Consider the following 20978-nt stretch of genomic DNA (forward strand, 5'->3'; position numbering starts at 1 on the left):
TTTAAGCAGATGAAGGCCGTGGGAAGTCTCCAAATGCTCAGAATTCTGGCTGGCTCTAATCAATATTATCATCTCTCATTTCTGTAAACATTTGTTGTTATGCATTTTGCTCAAATGCAACCTCCTGTTCTCCTTTTCATTTCTCTCACTTCTCCAGTGTTGTTTACAGTGCTTTCACTAAGATGCTGCCATTGCTTACCCTATTTTAGAGGGGCAGAAGGTGGAGGCAAACATTTTTTCCAACTCTTTCCTCTAGACAAAAGCCGAGTATCAGGAAATCCCTTTTGAAAAATGGGCTGCAGAAATTGCACGATTTTTTTCCCCCGTGTCCCTCCCCCAAGTGCTTAGGAGTACCCCACCGGCATGCGGCTATGTGCTGTGGAGCAATGCTACGTATTCGGTCAGATTTTCTAAACGGCACTGAATGGCTCACATAACACAGCTAGAAAACAGGAAAATCATCAACAAAGAAGGAAAACATATCTCTGCCCTTCTGCTTGCATCCAAGGGCTTTGGAGTCAAGTATTAGATGCTTTTCTCCTTCTTCCCTGAGCTTCTCCTAAGAGACGTGCGTTTGGACCATAGACCACCTCACAACCGTAAGATACAGTTTTCTAATGCAGCCCGATAAACTGAAACCCATTTTTTTGTTAATAGAAAAATAGACTTCCAAGTCAAGATCAGCAAACCAGAGTGAAGATAAAGGAATTTATTCTCACATATTTGCAATAAAATTAATCAGAAGCCTACTTGGGCTATAATAAATTGCTTCATAATAATTTGAATAACCAGCACCTTGATGGCCTATGAAGGTTTTCCCCAGGATACGAGGAAAAAGAGGAGCCTACCATAATTAGACAATTGTCCACAATTTTAATCTCAAGCGGGATTTTATAAATGCTTGGCTGGGAAAATTATGAATATTAAGAAAAAAAATGGACAATTGCTTGAGACATCATCTCCATCAGAGCAGACTGCAAGATGCAAAGGGGCCTCCAGGTATCAGGCCTTTATCTGTGTCTCTTGGACTACTTCTTAATCATAGAATCACAGAATGGTTTGGGTGGGAAGGGACCTTAAAGATCATCTTGTTCCACCCCTCTGCCCTGGGCAGGGACATCTCCCACTAGACCAGGTTGCTCAGCTTTCTTCTCTTCTTCAAAACAGAAAGCATTGATTTTTTCGTCTGAGCTTTACTGTCTTTCTCTGTACTGGCAATTAGAGGCCAGCAGAATAGCAGATATTCTGTTAGTAAAACAGATTAGTAAAACAGTATTCACCCAGGAAAGCAGGTCCCTTTTCTTAGCTTAAATAGAATCACAGAATTGCCGAGGTTGGAAGGGACCTTGTAGATCATTGAGTCCAACCATCAGCCTCACGCTGACCTCCTTCCCATGTAGATCCCTAAGACTATTCAACTTTAACAATTAGTAAAAATTGAGAGCAAACGATCCTGAATACCTGAAAATACAGCGTTGTATTGATGTCTTGTAGTGTAACCATTTCTCCAGTAGTATTCTACTGCCGTTACATGCACACGCTTCCAAGTGCTTGGCAAACGATTCCAATGGTTTTTGCAATCAAATGGAGACAGAGAGAGAATACAGCCACGAGGATGAATTATTTCCCTGCAATACTGCCACAATCCAGAACACTCATTTCCATCACCCAGACCTTCTCCCTGGCACTTCCTCACCTGCCTCCCGCACCGGGTGATGCTCAGCAGCACCGTGCCAGTGGCCGGGCTGGTCCAGCCCCGTGTCGGCGCTCCAGGCGCTGCTGCGACCACCAAGAACTTCCCTCCACAGCCCTTGGCGGTTCAGCAGTAACAACCCATCTCTCTCCCAACCCCAGAACCTCTTCCTTCTCTTTTCCCCCCGGGAAGTCGTGCCCTCCGAGGTGAAAGGCTGAAAACACAGCACCGCTGAAGAGGTTCAGCACGAGACTTGCTCTCCTCATCCATTTCCACGTTCAGTGGAGCCGGTGACCTTCCAGGCGAGCCACTGCTCCTTCCACGTTCCACCTCACCCCAGGAATAGCCTTCATTTTATGCATATGTTTGAACGAGATTTTAAAAATAGAACTCATGTTTATTCATATGGACATTAGAGATTCTTAAGGACTTCCAAGATGCCCTCTGCCCAGTTTCATTGCCTTCCACAAAGGAAGGATTATTCTCATTTTCACGTGTAGCCCGGGCTACGAGGGGGCAAGGCTTTCCATTTCACTAAGCCAAGCCCCTTGTAGAACGTTCTCTGTAGACTGAAGAAACAGATGAAGCTGTTTCTTTTGGATTTAAACAATCAAAAATTTAGGTACTCAAATTTTAAGCTGTAGAGATAAGCAGGTAAAAACAAGCATATGCTTTGAATTTAAAAAGAGAGACCAAAGAGTTACAATTCATAATTCATAACTTTGCTACTGAAAATATCCAACTTCTATTATTTTTCCCTCCAGAGGGAAAAAGCCTGAGAAAGAAACAAAACCTCACATCAGTCCTCATGTCGTAAGCGGCCGAGGACAGCTTTTCTGGCCCTCCAGGCATCAGCCATGAACGCTGCGCTGGGTAAAGCCCGCAGGGGAACTTCATCCTTATTCCTCAGTCGCCCGAGACAGACGGAGCTTTAAAAATCATGCATTTGTTTTATATACCTCAGCGAGTAAATGACATTTACAATACAATAAATCCATCACTGATGGACACGCCTGGTCAAGGGATGCAGGTTTCTGTGCTGTAGCTCGGCTGCCTCAGTTTTTAAAGACACATACGTCAATCTCATTTCATTTTGCTTGCTATTAAGAAGCAAACTGCATGATTAGATTTTCGTTTATCTTGAAATATTGTTACCGTTCTCCAGCTTTACAACAGCCTATTTCTGTCTTTTTTTTTTTTTTAAATCACATTTCACCATTTGATCAACCCTACCGTTTTGAAAGCCCTTTCAAAGAAACAGCCGGCTGAAGCCAAAAGCTGCACTGTATGAACATTACGCATACAGCCTAAAACCCCTTTCTGAGAGTTTCATCTGAACTCCCAAAAGATTTCAGAAATTCGGAGTATCTACGCAATCACCTCGTGTACTCCTTGACTAGCTAAGTGAGGGGAAATCACTTGTGATGATCAATTGTGTTCTCCGTCTCAGCTTGCCTTGACCCCTGCGTTCCTGCATCTTTCCTACGCAGGATATTAAAGAGAATCTGCGTGGTATCTGCCAATAAATTAGTTATATTCTACTGGTTTGCTGAAGTAAGGTAAGTTCTTCTCTGTCCTAAATAATACCTTAAAAAAAAAATGAAAAAATCAACACAATACATTGAAGCATAAGAAGGAAAAAAGATCTGCAACAATAGTAAAGTGAACAGACCAATCTTAGTAAATTGAGTGCTCTCTGCGACACGTACAGCTAGTGACGTTACGTGTTTTGCTGGGAAGTGAACACGATGAATGTCAAAACCTATGTCATAGCTTCGCTTTAGAAGCCACGTCGTGTGTGAACCCAGTGTAATATAACGCACAAACTTCTTGAGAAGTGCTCCAGTGAAGCTGTCTGCTCCCCACCACACCTCCAGCCTCGCCCTTCGCTCTGCGGCATCTTCTGTTTCGATGGTGGAAGCCACCAGACAGACAGCCTTGACACCGGCTGTGCTGGTGCGGGCGATCCACGGCTCACCTAAAACCAAGGCTGCCCCGGACCAACGCTTAAAGCGTTACTCTCAAGGGCAACTTTGGGAACCGATGTCCTACTGTTTTCTCTTAACGTGGCACCAAGGACCAGCCCCTAGCCCTGGCCATCTTCTGAGGGACTCACCCGCATCCATCAGATCCTGACGACTGGTGTTTCCAGCTCTGGTGGGCTCTGGCCAGCAGTTCTGACCACACGCCTGGAGAAGATGCAAATGAACATCACCCTCCCGCGTGCACTGATTCCTCTGCAAGGGACTGGCACATTCCACTGTTTAAAATATTTGCCGTACAGCGCACACAGAGAAAGATGTGTGAGGATCCCTCCTGCTGGCAAGGAATGGAAGTCAGTGTCCTCAGCACCGGGTCTCTCCGCAGGACACCCCCCGCACAGACAGCTTCACAAGAGGCGTTTCTCCAAAACACTGGAATCCTTCCAACACATGTTCACTCCTTGTAAACATTTTTGTTATGAAATCAGAAGTCTTGGAAATTCAGACCCTCCATGTAAGTAATGAGAACATTATTGAAAATGGTAAGGAAAAGCAATATAGAAGAGCCTCCTCTGTGAGAGAAAATAAATTTGTGTGGTTGTCAAGCAAGCCAATATATCCACTCTCGTGAGATCCCACCTGGAGTACTGTGTCCAGCTTTGGAGTCCTCAGCACAGGGAGGACACGGAGCTGTTGGAGTGGGGCCAGAGGAGGCCCCGGAGATGCTGGGAGGGCTGGAGCCCCTCTGCTGTGGGGACAGGCTGAGAGAGCTGGGGGGGTTCAGCCTGGAGAAGAGAAGGCTCCGGGGAGACCTTCCAGCCCCTGCCAGTCCCTCAAGGGGCTCCAGGAAAGCTGGGGAGGGACTCTGGAGCAGGGAGGGGAGCCGTGGGACGAGGGGGAAGGGTTTTCCACTGACAGAGGGGAGACTGAGATGAGATGTGAGGCAGAAATTCTTGGCTGTGAGGGCGGTGAGCCCCTGGCCCAGGGTGCCCAGAGAAGCTGTGGCTGCCCCATCCCTGGAGGGGTTCAAGGCCAGGTTGGACGGGGCTTGGAGCAACCTGGGCTGGTGGGAGGTGTCCCTGCCCAGGGCAGGGGGTGCCACTGGGGGGGCTTTAAGGTCCCTTCCCACCCAAACCAGTCTGTGGTTCTAGAATTCTGTGATTATTGCAGTCATTAATCAGTTGCTCTTTGAGATGAGGTGTGGTCTTGTTTGAAAGTTCTTGCACACAAGTGACAACAGCACAACACAAAAGGTATACGCTCTATTTAAAACTGTCATGTGCGCATTACCCAGATCAACATTCCCTCAATCCATTACTTTATCATACAATGTAGGCTTGGACAAAGCTTCTGAGGTAAGACAGGGAAAACCAGACTGAGTCACTATCCCATTTAACAGTTCCAGGAAACTAAAACAATCCAAAAAGCAAAACAAACAAAAAAACCCAATGCAAAAACCAAAGAGAAAACCCACTATTTTTTTTTTTGTTCCCCCCTTAAATTACAATTAAACAGTTCTGCAGTTATAAGTCTCACGGCAAACTGAAAATCCCATGGACGGCGACGGCGGTGTGAGTGTGTTCTCCAGTGGAACTGGTGGCAATACCCAACTGGGCAGAGACCCCAGCATGGTGACAGTGGCCAGGAGCAGGACGTGGCCGGCTCCCTCGGGGCTGTGGGGCCCAGCTGAGCGCAGGCGCTGGAAGGGACCTGGGGAGGTCCCTGGTCCGACCTGCTTGTCCTGGTTTGAGGAACCCCCAGCTCCCTCCCAGCCTGAATTACCCCGTGTCTTACGCAAGACATTTGGACAGCCTTTCCGACATCACTAAAGCTGGACTTTTTTGACTTTTCAACTCCCTTCAATTAAAAAAATGTAAAAGCTTAAATATAAGCTACTATTCAGCTTTCCATTTTTAATAATTTCAGCAGAACATGAACAGCAGAAACTGTGCCTCTCTTCAGCTGAGAGCAGCTGAAAGTCACAAGCAATGAAAGTCACTTCAGACATAATATTTTACCTGGAAACAGCGTATTTTCCTATTGTTTAGTATGGCATTTCTAGTTCTATAATTCTTGACAGCATGACAACCGTAGATGTGTATAGCAAGTCAGATTCATACAAGATGTGGCAAAAAAAATAATCACTTGCCTACTCTTCCTACCGAGTAAAGGGACTCGAGGCTGGCTTCCGCGTTTTATTTAAAAAGCAAAGTTTGGAAGACTTCTGAATGTCAGTAGTATGATGCATTACATTGACATTTATCTTCCCAAGACTGCAGATGCACAGTAAAACCTGAAGGTGATATACTTCATCTCTGCTGCAAGGTGAACTGTGGGATACCAGCAACACAATTTTCTCTTGCAGAAAATTAATGAAAACTATATTTTTTAGCTGTTGCGGATGAGCTGCCTTTATGTTTTTGTTTTCGCAAATTTGTTGTGGATTTAACCCTCTGCTGGGTGCTGGATTTTTCAAGCTGATGCTCCAGAGTAGGATGGAATCATGTCTACACCCAGTTCGCTTCTCTTTCCTTAGAAAACGCACCCAAATGCCAGGCGGAACTCCCTCCCATGGAAGTATTTTCTCCCTCTGGTACCCAACCGTGTGTGCACTACAGCTGGGTAAGAAAAGGTATTGGGGAACACGCCAGACTAGCGCTGGCCACGTTTCTTCTGTTCACAGAGAAAATAAATCAAAATAAGGGAAGAAACCAAAACTCTAAAAGCACAAATGTACGAAGGGAGAGGACCGTCGCAGAGATTAACATGCATTGGGATAAAGCCAGCACCGGTTATAAAACATCGCAGCTGGCCTAACGGGGCGTTTTCACACGGTTTAAAGTTTCTGGGAGTGCTACAGCCGACGGAGTATAAAAGCAGTCAAGCGGCGTTAAGGTCTGACAAAATTAACAAATGCATGTAGGGGAGAAAATGGATTTCCTAGAGGAAGGTTGCTGGGGTTTGGTGTTAGGCCATGAATAGATCTCCTAAATATACCCTGCTGGAAGGCTTCCAGTTGTGCAGCCAAAGTGACCTACAGAGAGTCAGCTACCGGCAACTGCACACAGGGACGCGTAACGGGCTCAGCTGTAACACCGACTCCATCCCGGAAACCTTAGCTTCCTCCTCAGTAAAACTGATTTACTAAAGTGCCCGCGCATTTCAGCAAACGTGTAAAAAGTATATTGCTCTGCACTTAGGAAATCTCAGGTTTGCGAATGAAAAAAGGAGGACGATAAAATGCAATTATTTCTGGGACACAAAAGCATTCTCACGGATGAACATTTTAAGGCGTCAGAGTCAAGATTATTCAGTTACGCTATTAAAATGTATTTTTAAAGCACTGACCTAAAAAGTATAATGAATTCTGCTTGCAACATTATGCTTTTGGTAACATTAAGCACTACATTATGGTGGTTAGATAATCCATATTAATAGATAAGAGTTCTGCCTGTTTCTTAGAAATTAACAGCTGTGAACCATTCCTGAAAGTCAGGATTGCTGGGATTAGACTGCAGACCGTATTTTGACAAGTTATCAGTACAGGCTAAATTCTTGCAAATACCGTGCAAGATAAAACCTGTTCACAAACCTGTGCAAGCTGCCTCTCCGCTGCAGCAACGCTAACTGGCCGAGTCTGTCGCTGGAAGCTCTGGTGCTTAGCGTTTCAGGCTGTGAAGACTTCTTTAATTGTAGACATGAATTGTAGAGTTTAAAATGAAAAAGGGTGGTTTCTTCCCCCCCCGAAAACCTTAGCATTTTATATCGTGTGACAAACCGGTTAGAAGATAGATTGCCCAAGCTATTACAGAGGATAAAGTCAAGAGCAGTAGTCTGATCATTTATCTTTCTTCCTTACTTCCAGATATCCATATCACTTAATATCTTACGGCAAAGCAAGCAAACTCTTAAGCTGTTGAACAGTGGGTCGTGAGAATAAGCCTAATTAACTCCCCAAATTCCCACAAAGAATGAATGAGGGAAAAAAAAAATCACCGGGAAAAAAGGAAATACATTAAGTGAGGCATCCATCTTCAGCTGAGGATGAGACTGGAATTAGAACCTGGAATAACAGAGATCAATACACCTCAGGACACTAACGTGGACTTGTCAATCCATGACTACCATCGAGCGTCCTGGTAAGGATCCAGTTGTACCTTCATCACCCGATGCAAACATACCCGACTGTTTAAAAAAGTTCATTTTTTCTTTTAAAAAAAAGACACCGTATTGTTTCCAGTAAATATAAAAATTACGTTAAGATGTGAAAAACAGTCTCTCACATGCCTGGCCGTAAGCCCAGCAGCAAGTCAACAGCAACAACCTACCGAGGTGACTCCCCGCCACCCTCATGCGGTTCCCCACGCACAAGTACCCAGCTCAGCTCGGGGTTAGAAATTTGGCACCCCCGGGAAACGTCACCAAAACCAAACACCTCCCAAAGGGGCACGAGGTGTCTCTCAACTGCAAGGCACGTGGGAATGGGAGAAAGGGGAGGCAGGACAGATGACGCGTGCTCAAGGACAACAGATTTCAAAGAATTCTAATTGTTTTTTAAAGTAGGCCAACCCGCAGGACATATCCATTTCATCCAGAAAAATTAATCCAGCCTGCGCCCCGCCATCCTCTCTTCCCCAGGCCCCTCAGGCATACACAAAGATTAAAGGCTACACGAACCATCCTGGCAGTCTGCTCCCTTTCATCACAAGAGCTTGACAACTCCCCTGTCATCACCAGCCTCGGTAGAAGATAATAACAGCAGCAAAACTTGTTAACTCCCCGCAAGGTGACTGACATGACTATTCGTGGAAAAGGTAAGTCTGCTCTCTCATACGGCGACCACGTGTCTTACGGATTTTCTCCCTCTGTTTCTCTACACAACATAACGGCGATGGTACTGACGCCGTGGACACCCACTCGTGGCTCTGCATATGAGGACTCACAGGTCTCACCACACATTGCCAAAGCTGGGCCAGAGGAACCATTTGCCCCAGATCCGACCTCAAAGTCTTCTCCCAGTCTTGATTCCAGAGCCATGGAGAGATGCTCTCCTTGAGCACGCTTTTTCTGCTGGTGACCCCGAAGGAGGGGCTCATGCCCAGACCTGCTCCAAGAGCTTCACCACCTCACCGTCCAGTCAAGGCTTCTTGGCCTTCCTTAGCCCAACCTTCCTTGTACTGCTTACACCACTAAAAGGCAAGCAAGTGTTCAAGACAAATATTTCAGATTGGTATTGGAAACCACAGAGAGGGACAGAAGACACAAGGGGTCTTCAACTCGTAGCCACTGAGATCACACAAATGCATCCCAGAAACTAATCTCCAGTCTGACTTCAGACACCCAGGGCTGAAACACCTCCACAGAGAGCACTCAAGACCACTGTACACACTCAGGAAATCTCACGCCACAGGAATATCTTACATGGGGTGAAATACCAGCATTTGGAGGTGAGGATCTCCAAAAAGCGATACACGAGGCAGCAGGAGATTCCCCTCCCTCCCCAGCAGGGGCCGGGGCAGAGGACACCCGCGCACCGTCCTCCTGGGCTGGAGAGCTGAGGGCCGGGACTCTCCGGTCGCAGGCAGGTGAGGCGCTTACAGACAATCACGAAAAGCTCGTGTTCCATCAGAAGGAGCACACAAGAAACCCCACCTCCCACCCCTCTCCACCTCTGCAGATCACCAACGTATTGTTTTTAAGCTAATCACTGGTGAAGGTCCTGGTTCTGTGCAGGAAGAACGTATTTCATAGAGGGCAGGGAAATAAGGGTGGAAAAGATGGAAGAGGTGAGAAAAAACCCAACATATTTCATAGGTGCTGTTCAGAGCTTCTCAGAGGCGCTGGCATGTTAGAATAACCCGGCGGGAGATGGATTAGCAGAGCCGGAGCAGGTGAAGCAGTCTCAGGTGTGTGATAAATGCATCACTGACACATGGAGGGCTTATAAAGACATACATTATGAGCCCTGAAGAGCTGACTTCAAGGCCTCATTTAGAGTGTAGCAAATCTTGTTCCAAGACTACAGCACGCAGAGAATAATTTATTTTCTCTGAAGAACACGTTATCTCAATATTGTCTTTCTTGGTCTTCCTTCCTCGGTAGGAAGGATAGAAAACTCCCGACATGACCATCCCAGACGCTTCTGACAGGTCGCTTGGTTACTCTTTTAGTTTTGCTTCAAAACGTTATTACAGACGAGGCATTTTCGACAGCCAACTCAAACTGATAAATACCTCTTTCTTTGACATATCTAGAATTCTTATTAACTAGCTCAAAACAAAGAACAACGACATTGCTTAAATATCTCAACTCCATAAAGGCAGCAACAGAGAAAAAAGCCGGGGTGCTGCTGTGCTTCAGCCCTACTGAAATGCTATTCCTTGGGGCTTTAGTCATCCTTAAAAGGCAAATCTTCTACTACAGGTTAAAAGCAAAGCAAATTTTAATCCCCAAATTGTGACAAAAATGTTCAAATATGAAAAAATCTACATAAAATTTTATTAAAAATGTATTTTTTCTAAAGCACGCTATTTAACATAATACTTTCCACCTTATAAAAAAACCCAACTGTATTCACTCAAGTCAGAACAGCTTCTGCTGAGCCCTTTTCATTGCCAATTTTTTAAGAGACAACAAAATAAGTAAGAAAGTTTGTGGGCTGAGCACCATCTGCTTACGCTTTAATTTCATTAACAGTTATATTTCTGAGACCTGCAGCTGTAAAGAAAGTTTTCCAAAGGTAAACAGCATGTGTTTTTACCTCGCACCTTCTGACACCCCTCCCCTGCTGCTGGGGGTTTACCGCGCGGGGGGCCGGACCAGGCCGTTTGCAACCCAACCTCCCAAAGCCAAGGAAGCCGTAGCTTAGGAAAGCCACAGCAATTCTAAAAATACACATCACTGGAGCCAACGGTTAGAGTGGGGGATTCGAGAAGGCACGGTGAGAGAGAAACTTAAAAGAAATATTGACCACCATAGAGCAGCAAACAATTTGTTTATTTTAAGGGGGGGGGCCAATTTGTTTTGTGAGCTGCAAGAAAGCATGCTTATGCATGCTCGATTCCTGCTTAATACAACCCTTTTTTAAGCATCATCTCTTGGTTACAAAAAGTAGCCATTTCTGGTTTAGTAATAATGCATGTATGTAGCCGGGTAAGAATAATATTTTTATTCCCACCTGGGAGGGCAGGGGGTTTTCAGAAAATAGGAATTCTGTGCTATAAACTGCATCCCTAGGAAAGCACCAGCCTCTTCCAAAACCAGCTCGTGCCAAGCAAAGAAATTGTTTTTGCAACTTTCAGACCTACCGATTCAGGTGGCATTCCAGCGAGCGTTTCACAACCCTTCGGTCCCGAGCAGGGGGAACGCAGTAAGGGTGTTTATTTGAAAAACAAAGGTGCAATACAGGTATTGGCCTCTGTACCTATTTACACTTATTAATAACGGAACACCCCTTTTCCACAAAAAAGCATATTTCCCAGCAAGGAAGAGGCTACAATTGAGCTGATAAAACCCACTGTAGAAGTCTGCTGCAAAGCACAACCTTAACCTTTGGTTTAAGTTTACAGAAATCTGCCGAGTTTAATTATTTTTTTTTTTCTCTAACACCTGTATGAGGCGAAAGGCCAGAATACTCCCAAATCCAAGCCTGAGGAGTACGGGGACACCTCGTCCCCAGAGCAGTGCCACAGCCCAGAGCGCATTCAAACAAGACCAATTCCCTTTAATTCACAAAAAGCTTAAAGAAAAACCGATGGAGGAGGCGGCCTTTTAAGCAGCATGTTGCTATTTTTAAACTAATCGTTCAGAGCAGCCGTTTGTTTTCCATACTTAGGGAGGAAATCTAGTAATTAAATGTAACCGTTGCCAGACTTGGAATCCTTGTCTCGGATTGTATGGCCCAGTTTCTCTAAAAAGCATCCCCCGCCCCCTCCCAAGGTAGAAGTCAAACCTATTAACGTAGCGGCTTATCCTGCCCTATTTCCACTTGGCAGTCTCCCGTAATGCTGATTTAATATCTGACAAAAATAGGACAAAGATACTGTCCTTTTTCATTAGGGAACGCCGGCTCAACGGGAGCCGTTCTAACTCTGGGGGAGGGAGGCGAAGCCACCCCCGTTCTTCTGGCTTGGAGGCGCCTTCCCCAAGGCTGGACCCCGATGGCCCACCAAGCCTTCTCCCACAGCTAAAACATTTCTACCGCGTCTGCTCAGCCGCCGTATCGTATCATCCACCACCTTTAAAACAGAGCGTTAACTGTTACCGAGATCTTTATTTAAAAAACGACTTTATTACATGCGCTATTTAACGCCCCATTGTTTGGCCGCTGAGCAGCACAAATTACCACTTCTAGTTTGTTTGGTTTGGTTGGTTTTTTTTTTTTTAAAAAACAACCTACCCACCCCGTTGCATTGATCCTTCCCGATTTCTGTGGTCCTACAGCTTCTCCAGCGGGTACCGCAACAGTGGCACAGTTTTACCCACGCAATGCCCAAAACAGACCCAATTGCTGAGTTTTTGGTTGCGTAACCCAGGAGCGCAGAAACGCCCTTCACCCTGCACCGAGGACCCTGCCAAAGGTGCCCCGGCGGCTCTGGAGCCCCTTTCTCCTGCAACGGGATTCTTGAAAAGCAAACGCCAGCCTTTTCCTAAGATCTTTGATTTTTCTGCTGTTCAGTTCCTTTACATTACTCACGGAGAGCAACACCCGGGGCTAGAAGAGGACAAAAGGAATCTTGTCACATACAGACAAAATGGTGCAAAACTGCTCTCTCTAGAGAAGTAGACATTTACATAATTAAAAGTCTCGACACAATAAAGAGTTATTTACCTAACTTATTGCAAGGGAGCTTGACAAAAGAGTTCAAGCAAGTTTTAATACAATCTAGGTATGTATACACAAATTGTAGGAATTACGTAGGCTTTTTTTTTCCTTCTTCATTTCTTCACATTATTCACTTTGTGGTCATTTATTCTGCAAAATAACTGCAAGCGTTTGTCAAAAGATTTCACTGTTAAATATGGTAGGGACTGGGGTTTTTACACTCTCCCAAGGGCGACGCATTTTTACAAGCTTTTCCGAAGCCAATTTAGATGAAAGCGCACATTAAAAAAAAAATTAGCATTTAATATCTCAAAACATTTTGCCCATTACCGTCGCTAGCAACGCTGAAGATTACTGTAATAAAGAGAGGGGAAGAAGAAGCTGATGCTCCTTTCCCCACCAGCAGCTCTTTGCCGTAGCGAGCTCCCCGCGGGTCTCAGACCGAGCTTGGTGAAGAGCGTCAGTTTGCCCAGGTGTTCCCCAGTACCAGAGCCACAGAACTGACGGCAAACCAGTCAAAAAAAGTGACCAACACATAGAAAACCACAGAAAGCAACTGGGGAGTGAGATTATTTTACTGTGTACCACAGCGCATTGTGTTTTTTACTAAACTCGGACAACTCGAATCCCTTCACTACCAAACACCACCTTCCCCGTTACAGATTTATCGTCCCATTCCAATTCCGCCTTTCCTCCAGCAATGACACCAACTTCAAATTCCCACGTCTCAATTCCTCTCCCAAGCACATTGCTGTTACTCCTCAAGGGAAAGCAGAGAGTTTCCGCTGGGACTTCCACCGCAAAGGATCTAATTTAAATCACAACAACACTTCAAGTTCAGTCCACAACTTGTCCTTAAGCTCCGGGTGACAACGCAGCCACGGCATACAGGATATCACGGCCCTTAAAGCAGGGGTGAAGGGGTGTCACCAGAACTCTCCGAAAATGTCCACCCAGCTTCTGTTTCTCCTTTTCTAACTCCTCCGCATCGCAGATTCTCCACCTTCATGCGCAGCATCCTCGCTGTGGGGAACGGATCTCACCGTCTCCCCGCCACGTCTCTGACTGGTGCAAGGGCAGCCACACGCCCCAGCAGATCTCCTGCTGCCTTCCCAGCAAGGGTGTTAGCAACGTGCCGGACGCTCTTTATTACTGTCCTTCATGTGGCCACCCAAATAGGGTCATCTCTATCAGCTTCTTGGGGGTTGCAGTGAAGATGGGAGGACGCAGACCACTGGTGATACTGGTACCACATGGACTAGGAGAATGAGAAGATGTACCTCCAGCTTTGCCCCAGGGAAGCTAAACAGACCTTCCAAAAAAACCCCATGACCAAACCCACCAACCGCAACCACACATAACCTTTCCAGCTCTGAATACTAATTTGGTTGCTTTAACACACTGCAGTTGGTCAGGTTTGCAGAGCTAAAGTTGACCCATGCTACATTTACGCCTCCAAATACACCGTTCCCAACTTTTCAGTCATGAATTGTTCTTTACTGTTTCAGCCCATCGCCTCTGCCTGCTGTCCTGCTGTCCCACCCTCTCCCCGGTGACACCAGCTGTACCTCCCATGCTGACACCAGTGCCGTATCTCACTGGAGACCACCGCTGACTGTAGTGGGATCCCCAGCACAATCCCTGGACGGGAAGCAGCCTCAGCCACCTCCTGCTAGCTCCAAAGCCCTGATCCCTCCATCCAGAGCAGCAGAAGGCACCAGAAAACACCTGGAAGACCCCACAACACGCACCTAACAATCGGATCAATGATTCTTACCTAATCTTTTCTCTCAGCCATAAACAAGGGTGTCCCTGCCTCAATCTTCAGTGCCCTTGTAACCCTGCCGGTGAGCAGGTGTCCTTCCTCGCACACGCGCAGATGTGCTTCTAAAGACCCTGAAGACTGACCTTACTGTATTTTCACTGTTTCTGTTTGGTTTAGATTGGAAACTAAAAACTCGTTAGGATGCTGAGGGGACTGGAACACCTCTCTGATGAAGAAAGGCTGAGGGATTTGGGTCTCTTCAGTCTGGAAAAAAGATGGCTGAGGGGGGACCTTATCAACTCTTATAAATACTGAAAGGGGGGGTGTCAGGAGGACGGGGCCAGGCTCTTCTCAGTGGTGCCCGGGGACAGGACAAGGGGTAACGGGCACAAACTTGAGCATCGGAAGTTCCATCTCAACATGAGGAGGAACTTCTTTGCTGTGAGGGTGGCAGAGCCCTGGCACAGGCTGCCCAGAGAGGTGGGGGAGTCTCCGTCTCTGGAGACATCCCAAACCCGCCTGGACGCGTTCCTGTGCCACCTGCTCTGGGTGCCCCTGCTCTGGCAGGGGTGGGACTGGGTGATCTCCAGAGGGCCCTGCCAACCCCTGCCATTCGGTGATTCTGTGATAAAGATTATTTTATTCTGCTTGGCTATTTCTGATAACGCAGATGAGTAAATACTGAACCTCTCCCTCACGTTCTCCTCGAGTGGTGTCCTGCAGAAACAAAGTTCCCCAGTTGGGTCACCCGGAGAAGGGCTTTGTCTCCCCAGCTTCCGAGCACGCTCTCAGCGCACACGTGCGTCTGTGGCAGCCGTCTACCGGAGAGAAAGGCCTCCTCTCATCTCCAGCTGCCTGCATTACATTATTACCTCTGTGTGCTCTCATTTCCTTCCCAAACAGCCACTTCTCCACTTTCACTTTTTCTTTGAAAAACTCCCTGTACGTTAACCATCTCACCTCTCCAAAAGATCTCTGAAATCTTTTAAAATCAGGAGAAAAAGCATAACACAACAGTCGAAGGGAGAATATGTATTTTTTTTTTTTTTTAAAGTTACATAGTTATAACACCACTACGAGAGCTTCGGTGTTTCCTATTCTCATCTGCTGCTGTAAGCAGGAAAAGATTCAAGTTATAAATGCAAAAAGAACAACACAGCAGAACTTTTCATCTTTGCTTCTTTAATGCCTCAGCGTTATTACACAGTGCCCGGGGTTACCGCGCCGAGAGGGAAAGGGTACTGCCGGAGGTTAGCTATAAAATGTTAAATTCTATTTTAAGCTGGTGCTGTCTGAGGAGGAATTTTACATTTGTTGGCCAAGCTTTCAGCGCAAGCAAAGGGAGGAGGGTGCTGTACGGGAAGAAGAAAAATTATTCTGTTATCTTTAGCTTAACAAACTTTCCGGCAGCTAAGAGCTGAGCAAACACACACATTGGAACCACTGAGCAAAGTGCGTTTCGGAGAAGGAGTTATGGCGAAAGTCCTGCTTCCCTGATGCCGTAGCGGGAGCGCACCCCGAGGCCACGTCCGTCCCGGTGGGATGCGGGATGCAGGATGCACCCCAGAAACACGCCGCAGCTCCGCCAGCCGCTCACCCGGCACCCCGCATCCCAGCGGGAAAGCGGCCCAAACCAAACCACGGATTTCCTACTGACAACACCATCTCCCAGAAAACGATGAAGATGCAGGTGCTGCCCACTCTCACACGCATCGCAACGATGAGTAAACAGCCGATCTGGCTAACGAACCAGACATTCTGTTTAGATTTCATCTTTGACAGTGTTTACTTAATATAATTATATTTGTTCCCAACAAAGAGTGAATTATTTCCTGAGGTGGCTGTCAGGGATGTTTCCTCCTCCAGTCGAGGCGGGGGCAAAGGGGACAGAACGCTGCTTTACCCGGGGCTGGCCTGTAAAAACCCTTCATGGCCACGACCACCAGCCAGGAACCATCTCCGAACGAGAACTCACCCACATAAACTGAGGGGGGGCCACGATATTTCAGCTGCCACCCCAGGACAATCATCTGGAGATGGTGACTGCCCTACACAGCAATGCAACCGTAACTGTGTCACTTCCCAGGTCTGCCACCCTTTCCTGAGCAGGGAAAGCAATCTGACTGGTTTTGACACGAAATGTTTTCTGCCTGACAATTTCCTGGGAGGTACGCAAATAAAGCTCCTCAACAAAAAAAAGGCCATGGTGTGTCTAGAGGAAGAGATTACAGAAACCTCACCATGGAATGAGCTGCCGGTCTCCCACAGGCCCGCTGTGGGCTGTTATCTCAGCGCTAACTGCCCAGATACGGCGCCGCCACCACCTTCCCAAGACGGAGCAGCCGCTGAAGGACTCCAAAGTCACCACCAGCTTTCCCACGCAAGAGCCCGCCAGCCCCCATGCCATCTGCGATTACTCAAGGTGGCCCACAAGAGAGGGCCACCATCATCAGTGAACACATCGTAAAAGACCACTTTTTGAGATAGTCACTGTGAAATTTTACGACTTTACCAAGACTAGAATAATCCGGACTCATCTCGCTGGAAGCAGGTCTCTGGCTGCCCTGCGTGGCTCTAACACGCCTGGTGCAGATGGAAGGAGCCCTCTGCCACCCCCCGGCAGCTGGGATGTCCCCCCACAAGGGGCTGTCACAGGGCTTGTGCCCCGCACCTGCTGCTCCACTGTTCCTCCGGTCACTCCATCATGTCACCCCACCGTGTCACCCCATTGGGCCACCCCTCACCTTGTCACTCCACGGGTCACCCTGCCATGTCACCCCCAGCAGGCCACCCCACTGTGTGACCCCACCATGTCACCCCACGGGTCACCCCCTCCACGTCACCCATCCGAGCCACCCCGTGGGTCACCCCCACTGGACCACCCTGCCAGGTCACCCCACGGGTCACCCTGCCGTGTGACCCCACCATGTCACCCCACGGGTCACCCCCACATGTCACCCAGCCAAATCACCCCGTGGGCCACCAACACTGGACCACCCTGCCAGGTCACCCCACCATGTCACCCCCACTGTGTCACTCCACGGGTCACCCCACTGCGCCACCCCTACCGATACACTGCTGTGTCACCCCACCATGTCACCCCACAGGTCACCCCACGGGCCACTCCACCATGTCACCCCTGCTGTGTCACTCCATGGGTCACCCTGCCCTGTCACTCCCGCCCCACGCCGCTCCCCCGCCCGCCGGCTCGGCCGGTGTCCCCTCAGGGAGCCGATGGGGCGGCGGGTGACACCGGCCGCCGCGCCGGGGCTGCGGGGAAGACCCTCGCAGGGCACAGCGCACCGTCCACCCGAGGGGACGGCGACCCCGGCGCTGCGGGTGCCCCGGGCCCGGGCCGCACTGCCCGCACCCCCGGGCCGCGGCGGGCACCGGCGGCAGGGCCCGGCCCGGCGGCCCCGCTCCCCGCCGCGCCTCCGCCCGGGCAGGGCCGCCGCGCCCGGGGTCCGCGCCCGTCCGGCCCCGCCGCCCCGCTCTCCCCTCTCGGGCCTGCAGGCGCCGCAGGCCGCGGCCCGGGCGGCCGCCCCCCGCCCCCGGTGCCGCCCGCCCCGCCGCGCACTCACCCGCGCCCGGCCCGGGGCGACCGGCTCCTCGGCGCGGGGGGACAGCGAGGACCAGAGCAGCAGCAGCCCCAGGAAGCCGCCGGCCAGCAGCAGGGCGCGCAGCAGCAAGCCCGGCTTCAGCCGCATCCTCCTCCTCCTCCTCCTCCTCCTCCTCCTCCTCCTCCTCCCGCCGCCGCCGCACGCCGCGCACGGCCCCGCACCGGCGGGATGGGGCTTCCGCCCCCCGGCGCCGAGAGGCGGTCCTCCCGCCGCCGCCGCGCCCCGCAAACTTTCTGCCTTTTTTTTTTTTTCCAACCCCCTTTTTTTATCCTTTTTTTTTTTTCTTTTTTTTTTTGCCTCCCCGCCGGCGCGATGCGGAGCAGGAAGTCGCCGCCGCGGGAGACGCCGTTACACGTGGCCGCCCCGCACCGGGCACGGCCACCCCCCCCGCCGCCCTCCCCCCCGCCTGCACCGGGCCCGGCCCCCCCGCTTCAGGCCCGGCCCCCCCCGCCCCTCCCCGGGCCCGGTCTTCCCACCCCCCCGCCCCGCCCTGGGCCCGCCCCCGCCCCCCCCACACCCCGCCCCGGTTCCCCCCGGTCCAGCGCCGGGCCCAGGGAACCCCCCCCTCGGCACGGACCCCCACCCCGCACCGGTTCCGGCTCCCTCCTCGCGCACCGGTTCCGGCTCCCCGCCCCCCCCGGCCCTGACCCCCGCACCGGTTCCCGGTCCCGGACACCCCGCACCCCCACCCCCCCGCCCAGCATCGGCTCCGACCCCCGCCCCGGCCACGACCCCCGCCCTGTCCCGGTTCCCACCCCCTCTCCCTCTCCCCCCCCCCCGCCCCGTCTCGCTGCCGTGTCGCGACGGGGCACCCCCGCCGCCCCCCGGCCGGGCAATGCGGGCAATGGGAGAGGCCGAGGGGGGGGGTGTGACAACTGCGGTGCGAAGGCTGAGCCCCAGCCGTTTGTGGGGGGGTGGCTCCGGTAGCGGGGAGGGTGCAGGGGGGCGAGGACGATGTTACCGGCACCGGGCCCGTGGCTGTTCCGTTGATCATTTTCTGCACAATGATTTCGGCGCCCCGTCCCCCCCCCGCAGCGGTCCCCGCACGCACCCACACGGGCAAACCCACGGTGCCAGACCAGTGCTCCCAGTACAAAACCGCTGCCCTTCCCTGTGCCGTACCACCCCCTCACTTGGCGTTTTTCACTTCTATTTCTGCTGTGCGCTGGGGGGATCTATAGGTCCCTTCCAACCTAAGCCATTCCATGATTCCAGAATTCTACGGTACCGGATCCGGGGATCCTGAACATTAACGCCCAACGATACGCCCTGTAGAAATAAACCAGGATGTGACACGCGGAGCAGGATGGCTTGGGAGGAGAAGCCCCACACCTGAGCGACCTTTGCAGCCAGGGGGACACACCTCGACACACGCCTTTGTTTGTTCACGCAGCTCTCGCCGCTGCGCTGGCACCCGGCGGGTTTTCTGTGACATCCTGGAGTGGGGCAGAGGGAAAAAAGTAATGTTTAAGGCATGGGTGACAGCTCAAATCCTTACGAGCGTGTGCCTGGATCCCAGGAGGGGATCCCGCAGCCCCCCACTGCCCGCGGTGGCAGTAACCAGACCAACGTCCCAGCGCTGGGGCCACCAAGAGCAGAAGGACACGGAGCTGTTGGAGCGGGGCCAGAGGAGGCCCCGGAGATGCCGGGAGGGCTGGAGCCCCTCTGCTGTGGGGACAGGCTGAGAGAGCTGGGGGGGTTCAGCCCGGAGAAGAGAAGGCTCCGGGGAGACCTTCCAGCCCCTTCCAGTCCCTCAAGGGGCTCCAGGAAAGCTGGGGAGGGACTCTGGAGCAGGGAGGGGAGCCGTGGGACGAGGGGGAAGGGTTTTCCACTGACAGAGGGGAGACTGAGATGAGATGTGAGGCAGAAATTCTTGGCTGTGAGGGCGGTGAGCCCCTGGCCCAGGGTGCCCAGAGAAGCTGGGGCTGCCCCATCCCTGGAGGGGTTCAAGGCCAGGTTGGACGGGGCTTGGAGCAACCTGGGCTGGTGGGAGGTGTCCCTGCCCAGGGCAGGGGGAGGGCACCGCGCTTCTGCTCTGCTGTCCCACCTGCCTGCCCGGCCCCACCCAGAACAGGGAGCATCAGCCGCCTTTTCTTCTCCCGCGCCAGCCGTACAGTCTCGCTCCAGAAGTATCAGGTTCATACTGACCTTGGAAGTAGGTTTTTTCAGTTTTACCCTCATTACTGATGTGCTGAAGTTTCAAATTCTGCACTTCGGAGTTTTTCCTATGTAGTAAAGTGCATAAGAAGACCTGCAGAACGTAGTTTTGCTCTTGCTAAATTGATACCGGCTAAGACAGAAAATTCAAACTCCAGTTGGCTTTGGACTGCCTCCAGTAACATTCAAAACCACTTTAAAAAGTCTTTTACGACCTGGAGAGGGAGAGAGGGAGGGTTAAACAGGATTTTTTTACCTCTCCCAGTTGCAAAATACTGTAGAAACCATGATGCTGGTGCTACCCAGCCAGCACTAAAACAAGACGGAGTCCTGACTGTTATTAGGGAGTTAATCAACCCCTGTTAGACTGAGATTCTGTCATTCAAACGCTTCCAACAGGCTGGCAACTGTCACAATGTTTGTATCTGCATGTGGACGTGTCTGCAGCTTGCTGCGCGGAAATGGCGTGTTCACTTCTCCATGTGTAAATACCCGATGGGGTTTAAGTCATTTCAAAGCCTTGCGCCTTGGACCTGAGCCCCGGGGTGACCTGGAGGTGAAGGATCCGATTAGCAGCGCTCTAAGCCCCGCGGCGGCTGCGGGGGATTTGGGGGATGGGGGCTGGAGCCAACGGCAAGATCTCCTGAAGTGTCAGGATCTGGCCATGCCTCTTAACACTTCTCCAGAATCACAGACTGGTTTGGGTGGGAAGGGACCTTAAAGCCCCCCCAGTGGCACCCCCTGCCCTGGGCAGGGACACCTCCCACCAGCCCAGGTTGCTCCAAGCCCCGTCCAACCTGGCCTTGAACCCCTTCAGGGATGGGGCAGCCACAGCTTCTCTGGGCACCCTGGGCCAGGGGCTCACAGCCCTCACAGCCAAGAATTTCTGCCTCACATCTCATCTCAGTCTCCCCTCTGTCAGTGGAAAACCCTTCCC

The 20978-nt window shown here is 50.6% G+C and overlaps 1 protein-coding gene across 2 annotated transcripts in view; it reads right to left on the minus strand.

The window, feature by feature from the left end:
• The window catches only part of GALNT7 (polypeptide N-acetylgalactosaminyltransferase 7), a 71450-nt gene extending 53465 nt beyond the window's left edge, over nucleotides 1–17985 (minus strand). For both annotated transcript variants that reach the window (XM_063336612.1, XM_063336611.1), the window contains exon 1: nucleotides 17846–17985. In XM_063336612.1, the coding sequence (XP_063192682.1) occupies nucleotides 17846–17971 (126 nt within the window). In that variant the 5' untranslated portion in view covers nucleotides 17972–17985. The remainder of the gene's footprint in view (nucleotides 1–17845) is intronic.
• Nucleotides 17986–20978: the final 2993 nt, after the last annotated feature.

The sequence above is a fragment of the Chroicocephalus ridibundus genome, chromosome 5 (assembly GCF_963924245.1).
Source record: "Chroicocephalus ridibundus chromosome 5, bChrRid1.1, whole genome shotgun sequence".
Taxonomy (NCBI): Eukaryota; Metazoa; Chordata; class Aves; order Charadriiformes; family Laridae; genus Chroicocephalus; species Chroicocephalus ridibundus.